Consider the following 14,829-nt stretch of genomic DNA (forward strand, 5'->3'; position numbering starts at 1 on the left):
CTGGAGTACACTCCAGCTCACTCTCTTATCATTGTGCTAACCCTGCAGGGTTTACAGGAATCAAAAGTAGCACAAACTTACTTTTGTCATTAAACATCCAGTTATAACACAGAGGGGCAAATTCTGTCCCTTCCAGAGTAGCTGCAGAGGGCTCTTTGGCAGTGCAGCCAATGTAGCTATGCTACTTAATATGAGGCTGGATATCAGGGAGCACACAAGAGGGTGGCACCCCTCTACATTGTGGAGTCTTGTTCCATATGTGTTTCCCAGCAATGCAGCACACAGGGAATGGGGGTGGGGAATCCATGAGTGTATGTAGGTATTACATAAAGTGCTCTGATCTGGTAGGTTAGGTAAAAAACAAAACAACAAAACCAACAAAAAACTCAGCAAGTCCATGGAATTAGTAAACCAAGAAGCTTCCACTTTCTGTGTCTTTATTTCAATTCACCAAAAACAGAAAAACGTGTCCATAGTCTTTTAAGAAATTGGTGCAGACAATCATCCCAGGTGTCTGCCTCAGAATCCCATGTAACTCAAAAGGACTATGCAAACAAACTAATCAGAGTGGGTTTACTTATATATATTTTTCAGGAGAGGGCCATCAGCAAAACCTGCCTTGTTACAGATTCCTCTCCAGTTAGGAAAAATGGATGTGTGCAATCTCTTATCTCCCAGTATGTCTTTCCCCAGCCAGGGCCAAGAAACCCTGTTCACCTGTATGTCTTAGAGATATTGGATAGGAACTACCCAGAGCCCTCCCTTGTATTGAGTGGAGAGTGGAGTTTGAGCCCATACTGCTCAGGAAACTCTGATTTTGGGGTCCAAAGCCAGATTCAGAAACAGCTGCTTCTATGAGACCACATCTTTCCCTTCACTGATTGCATCCCCTTCCTCATGGCATTTTTAAGAAGTAAAACCTGAATTTGAGGAGTGCTAATCTAGAAGGATTCCCTTAGAATCCTCATGGGGCATGTACACACTGTTACATCCATATGGGCTATTTTCGCTGTTGATGTGAAGGAGCCTCCATGAAGCAGTTCAGCAAGTTCAGAATCCTCCCAGGCCAAAGAGTGGTGGCTGCTCCCTCTAATGGCTGGCCAGGCACTAGAGTCTGGATTTGACCCAGGGAGGTGATCCATAAAGAGATTGATATTTATATACATATATACCTCTCCATCTGTGTGTGAAGTATGATATGTATGCATATTTGTCTTTATTTTCATATCAGGTGGTTCATTTCCTAAATAATATTTTCACTTTTGCAGGGACTAAGACAATAATACAGAAAGGTTTTGTGGGGTGTCTCAGTGATGTGTTTTTGAAAAAAAACCCACAATCCCTATGAAAATTGGGAACCTTTAGAATGGCAGGATGCTGAAGATCAAAACAACATCTATCAGAGTTGGGAAGGGTGTCCCACTGTCCTTATGGAAGGAGCACATTTTCTTGGCAAAGGTAAAATAGTGTATTAGATAGTCGACCAATCAATTCTCAAATTGAATAAATTATCGCACCTGTTTTTCGATTGTCCTCTTTTTAAACACACTCTTACTTTTCAGGGTTATTTTCAGCTGGGCTAAAGGTTAGCTTCTGTGTTTACAAGAGCAAGTCATGCTCACAGAATGAATTATAGTCAGCAAGAGGTGCAGCTGCTTGAGATGCACACATATTAACTACAATGAAATATTTTTCAGGTGCTGCTTGTGCCTACAAAAGGAGAGGGCACACCTACTGAATATCAACACAAAATACTGTGATGCATCAATGGAACACCATGATGCAAACATCACAATGAAGTATTAGGTTGTTGCACTGTTTCTCCTTTATGAGTTTTTGCTCCATTTGATGATGAAGTAGCTTTACAAGGCTGAATGAACATCAACGCAGCATCCTCTGTTAGAATTCTATAAATGACTCTGCAATGCAGCATCTTTCCTTACTTTTGATTTCTGCTTTGATTTATTTATTTTAAAAACGTGTTATTTTGTCTTTCAAGGGTTCCTGGAACTCCATTCAGATATTTTTCATGGTGGACTCGACTTTGAGATCTCCTTGAAGTTTAGAACAGACCAACTGAATGGATTACTTCTGTTTGTTTACAACAAAGAAGGGCCAGATTACCTTGCAGTAGGTTCAGAAATGAATTATTACATTTTTTTTCAGATACCTTGTATGAGATTTTCTTGTTACTGTCTTTCCCTAAAAACACTATCATTTGTAGTTTTTATTTTTTTCAAACCATGTAATCTTATATATGTTCATATATAAATACCAATCTGTACAACATTTTAAAATGTATAGTAAAAGGGTTGAAAAGAAAAAAAATATAATACATGTATATATTTTAAATAAGGAAAAAAATCAATATGTCACATTCACTGCAACATTTTCTATTGGATTGTAAACAATTAGAATCGGTTAGAGATGGAAAAGATCTATATTAAGTCCATTCCCTTGACAGTGTGGGATTATTCTCTTTTGTATATTTACATTACAAGGACTTTATCCAGCTCAGTTTAACTATCTCAAGTTACAAGAGTTCCATCACTTCCGTAAGGAAACTGTTCCACGCCCTAATAGATCATCATAATCAGGAATTTTTTTTCTTACTAGCAATAATTATCCATTTTAATAGGAATATAAGAATTGTCACACTGGATCAGACTAATGGACCATTTTAGTCCATTATCCTGTCTCCAACAGTGGCCTTCAGAGGAAGGTACAGGGAGAAAACCTGCAGCAGGCAGCTATGGAATTATCTGCCTATAGCAAAGTTTTCTTCCTAACTTCCATTAGGTAGAAGCTGATTTATGCTGTGAAGCATTATTTCTTTTTCAAAACTCTGTTTGGGATTTTTTTTAGTCCAGTCCTTTAGTCTTGTTAAACTCTTCAGTTCTACAGGTAAATTGTGTATAGTGAGAAACACTATTTCCTTTTATTAGTTTTAAATTTACTGCCTTTCAATTTTATGAAATTTCTCCTTGTTCTTGTATTATGAACGAATGTGAATAGAAGAGCCCAATCCAATTCCTGCACACCATCATTAATGTTATACCTATAACATGTCCCTTATTTGTTTCCTCTGTACAGTAAAACCTCCCCAGTCTCTTCAGTTCTCTTGACAGAGAAGGTTTTTATGTCTCTAGTCATTTACATTGGCCATCTATGAACTTCCTTTATCTCTGCTATATCCTTTTTCACATAGAGTGACAAGAACTAAACAAAGATGCCTTTTTGCCATGCTTCCTTATTTATTTATTATTTATATTTTGTATCTTTGTTTTTAAATGTTAATGTCACAGTCGTGGGTTTTGGTACCTTTACTTCTCCAAGGATGTTGAACTTAGTTTCATTGTGGTCACTGTTACTTGGCTGCTCAACTACAGTTACTTCTTGAATCAACTCCTGTTTGTTATATGGGATTAGGTTGAGAATGATCTCTTCTCTTAGTGGTTCCAAGAAGTGATCATTTAGGGTGAGAATAAATTGCTTCACTATACTTTGTCCCATTGTTATATTTAACCAATTTATATGTAGGAAGTTTACATCACCCATTATGATTATTTTGTTAGCTTTTGTTGCCCCCTTGATCAGTCTCAACAGGGTTCATTCAGTATCCTTTTCCTGATCTGGAGGCTGGTAGTACGATCCTACTAATAGGTTTGTATTCTCATAATTTAGAATTTGTATCCATACAGATTCAACTATGTGGATCTTTCCACTCAGAATTATCTCACTAGATTCTAGGAATTCTTTTTGGGGTGTTGTGCTAGTCCTCACATCTCTATGATCCATTCAACCCTCCTTGTATAGTTTTCTATCCAGACATTACAGTATTTTATTAATTTTTGTTATTCCATCATTTCACTAATGCCTATTATGTCCCATTGCCAGACATTCTAATTCACCTGTTTTTGCTTTAAACTTCTGGCATTCATTAGATACGTCTTTATATTTTGTGATCAAGTATCTGGTTTTTATTTAACTCCTTAGTCTGACATTTGTTGATCTGTCAGAGTTTACTTCTCTGATCCCAACCCATCCCTGCTCCAGTTCAGCTATAATTTCGGTCCCGTCCTTCATCCCTAGCAGATATGTTTGCCTGACCTGTGAACTCCTCTGCCCCATCAGCTTTCCCTCAGCTCCTAGTTTAAACAACTCCAAAACCTTATTAATTTTCAGTGCCAGAAGTCTGCCTAATTTCATTCTATTGCTCCAATTCATTATTTATATAACAATGCTGCCCAGAGGATGCCTTCAGGATTATGGCCCCACTGTGTCACAGTGCACTAACTAGGGCCCAGTCCTGCAAACACTTTTGGGTAGGTAAATTTACCCACTTTATCCACATGCTCAAGTATTTGCAGGTTTGGGGTAACATGATCCCTGCCATAAAGATGATGATCTAAGAAATTATGTTGTAAAACTCTTTGGGAAGGTGTTGTCTTTGTATAGCACCTAGCACAATGGGTCTTGGTCTACGCCTACAGACCCGAGGTGCTATGGTAACACAAATAATAATAAATAATAATATAATATATTTACTTGTACCAAACTAAATATTTCCTCTCCATCCTTAATGTTTACCAAGTCTATTATATGTAGACTGTTACCATATTTTCTAGAGAGACAAGACTGATGAGGTAATATCTTTTATTGGATCAACTTCTATTGGTGAGAGAGACAAGCTTTCAAGCTACATGGAACTCTTCCTCAGGTCTGGGAAAGATACTCTGGGAGTGTAACAGCTAAATACAAAATCAAATGGATAGTTCAGCATAAGTAGGTAGCACATATTCAGAGAGACCATTCAAGGTGGTGGTGGCCTATTAACACCCCTGTAGTCACAGGACAAAAAGGAGGGTTAGTGGGTTACAGATTGTTGAAATAAGCCATAAATCCAGTGTCTTTATTAAGGACATGATTTTTAGTGTCAAGCAGAGTTATGAATTTAAGCTCCCAGGTTCATCTTATGAAAGTGTCTTGCAGGTTTCCTTTGAGGATGAGCACTGATAGGTCAGATATAGAGTGATTGCTTTGTGAAAAGTGCTCACCCAGGTGTGATGTGGCGTTTGACTTTATCATTTTCCTGTGTGAGTTCATTTGAGAGTGCAGTGATTGTCTGGTTTCACCTACATAGTTGTTATTGGGACATTTAGTTACCTGGATATAGTACACCATGTGTTGTGACATTTGTAGGACCCATAGATCTTGAAAGGTGTGTTATGGGAGGTGTCGATCATTGTAGTGGTGGAGATATATCTGCGTGTTTTGTATGTGTTGTTCTGGGAGGGTATGGTGCCACTTTGATGATGAGCTTGGAGAGGTTGGGGGGTTGTCTGAAGGCCAGAACAGGGATTCAGGAAAGATTTCTTTCAGGATTCGGTCTCCATTGAATATGGGTTGTAGTTGTTTGATGATGCACTGTACGGGTTCCAGTATGGGGTGGTAGGTGACAACTAGGGGTGTGCAGTTTGAATTAGACAATCACTATGCTCTTGAATGAACTCTCAGGAAAAAGATAAAAGAGAAAAACACCATATCACCTGTGGATGAATACTTCTCAGAAAGAGGTCGGATATCGAGTGATCAATCAGTACTCATCCTCAAAGGAAACCTGCACAACACTTTCAAAAGATGAGCCTGGGAGCTTAAATTCATAACTTCGCTAGTCACTAAAAATCATGGACTGAATAGAGACACTGGATTTATGGTTTATTACAACAATCTATAACCCATAACAACCCTACCCCAGTTCCTCCCCTCCCTATGACTGGAAGGGTGTTAACAGGCCACTTCACTTTGAATGGTCCCTTGAAATATGTATCATCTACTTATGCTAAACCATTTGTTACACCTTGTGTCTAGCTGTCTAGACACTCTAAGGCCTTGTCTACACTACTGCTTAAGTCAATGTAAGTTATGTTGCACAGGGTGTGAAAAAAACACCCCCAAGTGAAGTAACTTACATTGACTTAACACAGTGTCTGCATCATGCTATGTTGGCGGGAGATGCTTCTGCCTCTCATTGAGGTGGATTACTTACGTCGATGGGAGAGCATACTCCTGTCAACATAGCGCATCTTCACCAGATGCGCTGAATTGACGCCACTCCATCAATCGCAGCGGCGCTGATTTAGTGCGGTAATGAAGACAAGCCTTGAGTTGGTTTTCCAGACCTGAAGAAGACTCAAAAGCTTGTCTCTCTCACCACCAGAATTTGGTCCAGTAATATCTCTCTAATATTGTCTCTCTAATATCCTGGGACCAACATAGCTACAACAACACTGCATACATCATATTTTCTGTCAGTTGTCATTTCACTCACCGATATGTATTTAAAACTTCTTTCTTTCCCCTTTAAACTTCTGTCATAAATTAGAAAACAGCAACAAAAAGCACTTTGTTTTGTTGATTTTTAGGATATTTCTAATTTACAAATGAAAACAGCAACTAAAGGGACTTATTCCCAATTTTAAATTTAATTTTGGATATTATGCTTGCCCCTGACCATTTTATGGCTTTATAGCCACATTTCTTATTTTTAAGTGTTTTTCTTTCCCCTTTTGTGTGGAAGTCCCACAGAAGTAGATAAATATGATTATCTGACTATAAAAAGGAAATGACTGTACAAAAAGCGATGTCAAATACACAAAGTAAGCAAAGAGAAAAATAATTTCCCCTCTAAAGTTGCTTTCTATTTTAGTCAATTTAGGTGTTACAACTCAGTTGGTTATTACTGCACTGAAATGTGTGGTTGAATATGCTTCCCTGCCTCCATTAGCAATTTTCATCTCACCTCATCCCCTCACCTCAAAGAGTGCTATGTAGAGAGTACATTTTCTAGTCTCTTGCAGTCTGATGTTACAAACACACATAAAGATGTCAGAAGTGTTCTTTGTGTATTTAAGCTCACCAAAAAAATTAACACTGAGTGGAAGTGAGGTTTATAGCACGCTGCTCGTAAATGATGGTGCTGTCATTGGGATCCTTGACCAGAACAAACTTGCACTGGAAAATAGGTTAGAAGTCGCAGCACTTTGCCAGGGTACCATTTTGGGTACGATGGTATTCCTGACTTGTTCCTTTACATGGATCACTGTCGCAGGGTGCTGCTAGAGAGGCCTTAATCAGCTCCTGCCATTCCAGTCCCAATCAGGGGGATTGGATTGGGACTAGGTAGATAGCCTGATGCCTGCCTGGTAACTGACCACACCTGCCAGCCTCGTTAGCAGGAGCTATCAGGCTGGGAGGAAGTGGAGGGATGTAGGGGCAGAGACCAGGAGGGAAAGGTCAGTCTCAAACGGAGGTGGGAGCCTCCTAGTTTGTTGCTGGCCAGGCCTGTGGTAGGCCAAGCTGTTATAAAAAGCCTGTATATAGATGAAAACTGGTGGTGGGGACTTGATCACAAATAAAGAGCACGGGTGTTCCACCCACCTGAAGTGTCACTGAGTCTCTGAGAAGAGGGGAAGAAGGGCCAAACCAGAGGGGCACGGCGTGCGCCCCATTACAATAACACATCACCTTTACATTGCATTATGGAATCTGTATTGGAGACGGACATGCCTGTAGCTAGGCAGATACATGGCATGATAACACACATCTCCTTTTCTTTTACATGGGGTCTCCTCGGCCCCCTGTTCACTATGGATTAATGTTTATTATATGCAGTCAGTTCTTTTCCTAAACAAACTGTAACAGATGGAATAATGCAGTCTGAATAAGAGGTAGTGTTGAAGCCTCATTTCAGAATGGCGTATGCCATATTCTAGTTGATGTTGTGTCAGCCAGGAAAGGGAGTAAGCTTCAAGCATTTCTGGCTGAACTACATTATATGACATTGCACAGGACAAAGTGATACTCAGCCCCCACTCTCTTCATTCCTAATGTGGTCTCAGAATTTCATCTAATTCATCAAGTCAGTCAACCTGCCTGTCTTCTTCTTGAAGCCATACTCTGCACTGGGAGAAAAGAAACTGCATACACTAGATGTATCTAGGGCTTTGCTTTATTATACTGCCAGGACCAAACTGTTCAGACTGTCACCCTAGCTATTTCTAGCCACAGCTGGGCATACTAAAGGTCAGGCCATTTCATCAACAAGAATATAGAAATGGATTACACATTGTAGCTCACTGTGTTACCAACTAGCTGCTGTACTTCTCCCACTGAACATCATGGCTCCCCCCACCACAGAACAAAGTCCTCCACCTGCTTCAGGAATGTGCTAACATCAGAAGTCTGTAAGACGGCAATGTGGAGCCCACTGACCTTTGTCAAGCACTATACCTGCACCTTAGCTGCTAGGTCATATGCCAAGTTCAGGAGAGGAGTACTTCAATCACTGTTTGATTAATGCAGCTGAAACTCTTCATTCCCACCCTTCTGAGGGTTTACTGCTTGCCAGTCAGCTGCAGTAGGTTTCACACTGACTCATACTCAAAGACAAAAGAACAGTCACTTACAGTAACTGTGGTTCTATGCTGTAGTCAGTGTCAATCCCATGACTTGCCCAGTGTACCTTCTTTTTAGAGTTTTCATATACCGAGAGCTTCAATGACAGCATTGAGGGAGTATCATAGCCGCTCCACCCTTTATTGCCCTCACATAGGAACACAAGGAGGCACAGGGTGCATTTGAAGCCTCAATTGACACAGCTGTTCAAAAGACCCCAGATTTTACACAAATGAGATGCATGTGATCCACACTGACTACAGGATCTTGAAGAATCACATTTATTGTGGGGTAGGTTAGCATTTTTTGGACACTTGGAGTAATTGTTACTAAAATGCAATCAAAATATAAATACTTTAATGTGAGAAATCGTTGGTATTCTCTATTTCTCAAAAATGTGCATCTTTTTCCAGAAGAATGTTAAAGATGTATATTTTTATAGATCTATCTTTCTATTTTATATTTTAAGTTCTGTGACAAAGATCTGCAGTTGGTGGGTCTTGCGCTTATTGGCAGATTTGCTCGCCTTGGAGCTTCATGGCAGCCCTCAGCTTGGCTGCTTTTCTAAATTCACAGTCCAGGTCGACTCCTCCTGTGTCTGATGAGGAGTTGGGAGGATTTGGGGGGAACCCAGGCCCACCCTCTACTCCTGGTTCCAGTCCATGGCTCTGTGGAATGCAGCTGTCTACAGTGCCTCCTGGAACAGCTGTGCGACAGCTACAACTCCCTGGGCTACTTCCCCATGGCCTCCTCCCAACACCTTCTTTATCCTCACCATAGGACCTTCCTCCTGGTGTCTGATAATGCTTGTACACCTCAGTCCTCCAACAGTCCGTTTCTCACTCTCAGCTCCTAGTGCCTCTTGCTCCCAGCTCCTCACACGCACACCACAAACTGAACTGAGCTCCTTTTTAAAACCCAGGTGCCCTGATTAGCCTGCCTTCTAGCAGCTTCTTGATTGGCTGCAGGTGTTCTAATCAGCCTGTCTTAATTGTCTCCAGAAGGTTCCTGATTGTTCTGGAACCTTCCCTGTTACCTTATCCAGGGGAAAGGGACCTACTTAGCCTGGGGCTAATATATCTGCCTTCTATTACTCTCCTATAGCCATCTGGCCTGACCCTGTCACAGATCTTATTTCACTTAAGATTTTGGCTTGGGAAATGAAATGTATTTTCTATGGGCTTATCCTTTTTTTTGTTTTTTTTGGAGGGAGTTCATTTTTTTATTTTTATTTTTGTTCACAACTATCATATTTTAAATTATCAGTGTTCTGTGCTAGCCAATTTGGAATCTCAAAACATACATGCTGGTGCATCTCAGACAATCAGGATTAAACAATTTGGCAGTAAAGCATATGGAAACTTTATTTCCACAATGAAAATTTAGGTAAAATGTATTTCATATTTCAAAATTGATACATTAATCTAGAAAATACATATAGAAACAATTATTTTAGAGATGTAAAACAATAAGGATGAAATATGGTATCAATATGTTGTTGTACAAATTTGAACTAGCATTCACTAGATAATTAAAAGGAGCTTAATCAGGTCTGACATTTAATTTCCTTATTGTAATGTCACATTTTTCCAAAAATTAAATTGACAGAAGAAAATGGTGTTTTGTCATTTTCAAAAAAGTCAGATAGAAACAGTCATACTTTAAGCTGTTCTTTTCTTTTCAGTCAATTATATGGCTGTTGATTCTGAAGTCCTAAATAGGTTGCAAAAAAAAATAGAATTTTTTTGTTACATGTCAAATTATGTCACTTGCTACAGTTGTTATATCCTATGTTAACAATTGCACTGTCATTACAATTACTTGAAGGAAAAATGTTTTTGTACCTTTCCTTCAGTTGAATGTCTTAAATGACTATAACACGTTGACCTTTTCCTCCTCTGTGACTGTCATTTTTGAAACCTTTCTTTTATTTTAAAATACAGGCTGAGCTGAAGAGTGGAATTCTGAGCTTCCTGTTAAAAACTGGCATTGTTTTTACACGAGTGGATCTCTGGGTGGGGCTGTCCTATTGTGATGGAAACTGGAAGAAAGTAACTGTGAAGAAGGAAGGCTCAAGAGTTTCTGCAAGTATGGATGAATTGACAGAGCATGTTTTGGAACCCAGTGCTCAGCAACTGAAAGTAAACTCTCCAGTCTATGTAGGAGGAATCCCCTCTGAGCTACAGAACTTCTATAAAGAACTAGGATTAGAACAAGGTAAGGAAATCCAAGGGAAATCCAGCATTGCAGGAACAGGTGTTAGTAATTCTATAGACAGCTGTCTTTGCTCTGAGATGGTACTAAATATATACCAGTACAGTATTAGGGGGCATTTAAACAAGGTAGTATTTGTTTAAGTCTAAAGGGGAAATACAGATGTTCTCCCTATTGTTGTTGTTGTCCCATGTTTCTGCTAACATTTCCATCCATCCACCACATCTAGCTAAACTTCTTGCTCCAAGCCTAACGTTTCAAAGGTCACTTAGATTTCACCTGCCTCTTAGCTTGCCTGCAAAGTCAAGATGATTGCATCCTAATTTACATATCAGTTGTTCCTGATCGGAGCTGTTAGCTTAGGCTATGTCTGCACTAGCACTTTTGTTGGTATAACCTATATTGCATAGGAGTGTGAAAAAACACGCCCCTTCCTTCCCCCCGAGCAACATAAGTTACACTGACAGAAGTGCTGGTGGGACAGCACTACATCAGCAGGAGATGCTCTCCTGTCGACATAGCTACCACCTGTCACTGGGGGCAAAAAGTGGCTACATGCGAGATCTTACAGCGGTGCAGCTGCATTGGTACAGCTATGCCGCTGTAAGGCCTCTAGTGCAGATGTGGCCTTAGATAGAATAAGGGCTTGTCTACACATAAAATCCTGCAGAAGCGCAGCTGCAATTCAGTGAAGACACTCCCTATACTGACGGGAGGGGTTTTCCTATTGAAGTAGATAATCCAGCTCTCCGAGAGGTGGTACTTAATTCTCTCATCGACTTAATGCTTGCTACACTGAGGGTTAGGTCGGTTTAACTAGTTATTCAGGGGTGTGGGTTTTTCACTAGACCTAAGATAAGCTTGGGCTGTCTGTACTCTTTTGGTATATTGACCTCTTCAAGAGGCAAATCTTATAATTCCCTAATTCCCCTTAGCAGTACCTCAATTCTGCATGACATATGATTTGTAGGCAGACACCAGATCATAAGCCTTTGGGTAAAAGAAGTACCACCCATGTAGAATCCAGGTGCGGGTGCTTTATCTTGCTGCCTTTTAGGCAACAGACATAGTATAAAAATAAATCTTACAATCTAAGTAGTGTATATATAATATATCAATTAAATGTTATATGAACCCTCAATGATCACTCCTATTTTTGTACACTATCAAAATCCTCCCACCCTTGTGGTGTCTTAAGCATCATTCAGATCAGCTGCATCAGAAAAATGAGATGTACTAACTTTAGCTGCACAGGCAGAAAAGCTAAAATCTTCAAGAGAGAGATTTTCACAGCACTCCATCCACACAAGTCCCCTCCATAATCTGGAATGATAATATACTCAGCCAGTAAAATACGAGATAGGCACAGTAGATCGCTGAAATGCTCTCCATTGAGTAGGACACTGCTATATGTAGCAGCTACTGGGAGCTGATTAATCATTTCACTGGCACTGCTAGAGGTAGTTAAAGTATTCATTGCATACAAAATTCTGTAAGTGAGATTTTCTGGATCAGCCAGTTGTACCTGTTACAGAACAAGGAGGAGGGGGAGACAAAGATACTTCAACTCACCTTTGTGCTCCCCCCCCACTGTGCCTCCCCCAGCCCCAGTTCTGTGACAGGCTTAATCTCTGGTGTAAAACGGAGTAGCCTTTCTTTGCTCTGTTCAACACTCAGTTGTCTGTGGCCCTTGGTCAGGGACCATCTGGATGCAAAATGCCTGCAACATGGCCATAAACCAACCTGTCTCCGTGAATTTTGGCCTCTTCTTTTTTTTCTTTTTCTTTTTCTGTTTTCTTTTGTTTAACAAGGTCTTTGTAAATAAACCATTATTTATAAAGCTATTCATTATTCATAATTTATTTTCATCTATTATAAACAATCAAATGGTAGTCTGTAGATTATATGTGAATTGTCTAATGTTGGTATTCAGTGTTGAACATCTCAAGTGGGGTAAATACATGTGTCAATGTTGAATATCTATATTCAAGTAAATTAGGCAGACAATTTTTCAAGCTTTATGAATTCACAGATATGGAAAGGTTCAAATCAATCCAAAGCACTAGGATTCACAAGTAATGAATAAATGTTCTCTCTAGTATTCAGTAGCTGTAGGCATCATAATACATTATAACGTACCCCAGACCCTATACACATCATTTTTCTGGCCCAAAAGGATTAGCCATTATTCATGTCTCATTAATGCTATATCTTACCAGATGGTATCACTTCTGAGTTGATGCACTCCCAATTCCTGTAGCCAAGGGATCTATGAACAATTCATCTAGGGTTAAACATTATTAAAGGTGAGTGTCTAAAGTATACGTTTAGGCACCTCAGTAAATTTGGTCTGATTTTCAAAAGTGCTGAATCCTCACTGACTTGAGATGGGAACTACAGGTGCTCAGTACTTCTGAAAGACAAGCCAACTATTTACGTGCCCAAATGTGGATTGAAATTAGCATCTTTCGGCACTCATGTTTGAAAATTTTTGGCCTATATTCATATTTTTTTTACTTGTTTGACTTTATCATGTTCCTAAATGTAGCCTATCAGTGTGACCAATAGGAATGAAAGTATGTGATGTTTTGGGAATCACAAGGAATAGTAAAAGGCTTTGTCACTGCCTGCCGTGTAATTTCGGGGTGTGTTAATGTTGTACAGTTTTGGTTCAGATCCTTGACACCAGAAGCCTGCCCACAAGCACAAAGTCTCATCTTGAAGGATGACACCAATAGCCCATCTAGTCTCAAATCTTCCCAGATTGAACCTTCCTGAGTTCTTACCTACTACCAGGCATTTGGATTTTTCTCCTCTGATTTGTCCCCCCCTGAAAATGTGAAACTAGCCACCCAGATACCAGCTTACTTTGACCCCCACATTCCACTCAGTATGTACAACACAGATCTGCTTGGGGTAAAAATAAACAAAAGGTTTATTTAGTAGAAAAACCACAGATTCAAAGATGAAGTGGTGAGGGCGAGCAAATGTATACAAGTTATACAGCAATCAGACATAAAGACATAACCTCAAGCTTTACACTTCCATATTGGATAAAATCCCCTTTCTAATACAAGTTACTGGCTGCCTTTGAACAGTTTCCCAGCATACCCCCTAACTATAGTGGGGATCCAGCGTTTCACAGACAGCTTCATGCCTAGAGGCTGTTCCTCAGTTTCTGGATGCAAAACCTTAGACACAAGCCTGCTTTTAAAAGGCTTCCAAACCCCTTTCTCTCAGGACTTATCTACGCTATAGAGACTGCAGCTGTAAGGTTCTCCCATCAGCACAGGTAATCTACCTCCCTGAGAGGCGGTATCTAGGTCAAGGGGGGAATTCTCCTGTTGACATAGAACTGTCTACACTGGGGGTAGTCAATTTAACTGTGTCACTCAGGGGTGTGGATTTTTCACATACCTGAGTGATGTAGTTATACTGACCTAATTTCCTAGTGTGGACGAGGCCTCAGTCCCTGGTGACTCATGTTTATTCAGCATGTGGAAACCCCCACTTGACTTGAGAGCTGGGATGTCTCAACATTTTTCCATTAACTCTAATGGCTTGTCCTTGTTATTTCCTGGACTAAACAGGAGGTAGTTATTTGGAGTTGATTATGTGGAAACACCTGGCTGGGAAGTGCCTCTCACTGTCCTGTTGTGAAGTGTAGCCAAAGTTTAGGAGCCCAGTTCTCTCTAAACACATATGACCATAACCTGTATACATAGCTCATAATGATTCTTAAGTTTAGAAAGTTATAAGCTTTCATAAAAGATTTTACTCAACACATTTTTATAGTACAATAACATTTTATAAAATAAGTTGGTTCAGCTGCTTATTCTTTGGGTTTCAACCTCCCTGTTTTCCCTTTGGGATGTCTGGACTCTGATTGTCACAGAAGCATTTGTTAGAAAGAGAAAAAATGACTAAAATGGCATGTTTCTAGGTAATATTTTAGGACGCATAATCTAGAATGTATTGTAATGTGTGTTACTATTTGTTTCTTTTAATGTAATTCATATTTGAAAGAAGCTGATTGTACAAGACTTATGTTTATAATCAGCAGAATGATATACTGTCAATAATAGATCCTGATGTGTTGATTTCATGTTTTGTACTTTATGCCATCTACTGTAAAATACAATTTTGCATTCAATTCCA

The 14,829-nt window shown here is 39.7% G+C and overlaps 1 protein-coding gene across 1 annotated transcript in view; it reads left to right on the forward strand.

Annotated features, from left to right (window-relative positions):
• Positions 1-14,829, forward strand: part of USH2A (usherin) — a 590,403-nt gene that overhangs the window by 224,799 nt on the left and 350,775 nt on the right. The window contains 4 exon segments of the mRNA XM_038396580.2: positions 1,269-1,333; positions 1,335-1,458; positions 2,000-2,130; positions 10,401-10,674. Of these exon segments, the coding sequence (XP_038252508.1) occupies positions 1,269-1,333; positions 1,335-1,458; positions 2,000-2,130; positions 10,401-10,674 (594 nt within the window).

This window comes from Dermochelys coriacea, chromosome 3, assembly GCF_009764565.3.
Source record: "Dermochelys coriacea isolate rDerCor1 chromosome 3, rDerCor1.pri.v4, whole genome shotgun sequence".
NCBI classification, from domain to species: Eukaryota; Metazoa; Chordata; order Testudines; family Dermochelyidae; genus Dermochelys; species Dermochelys coriacea.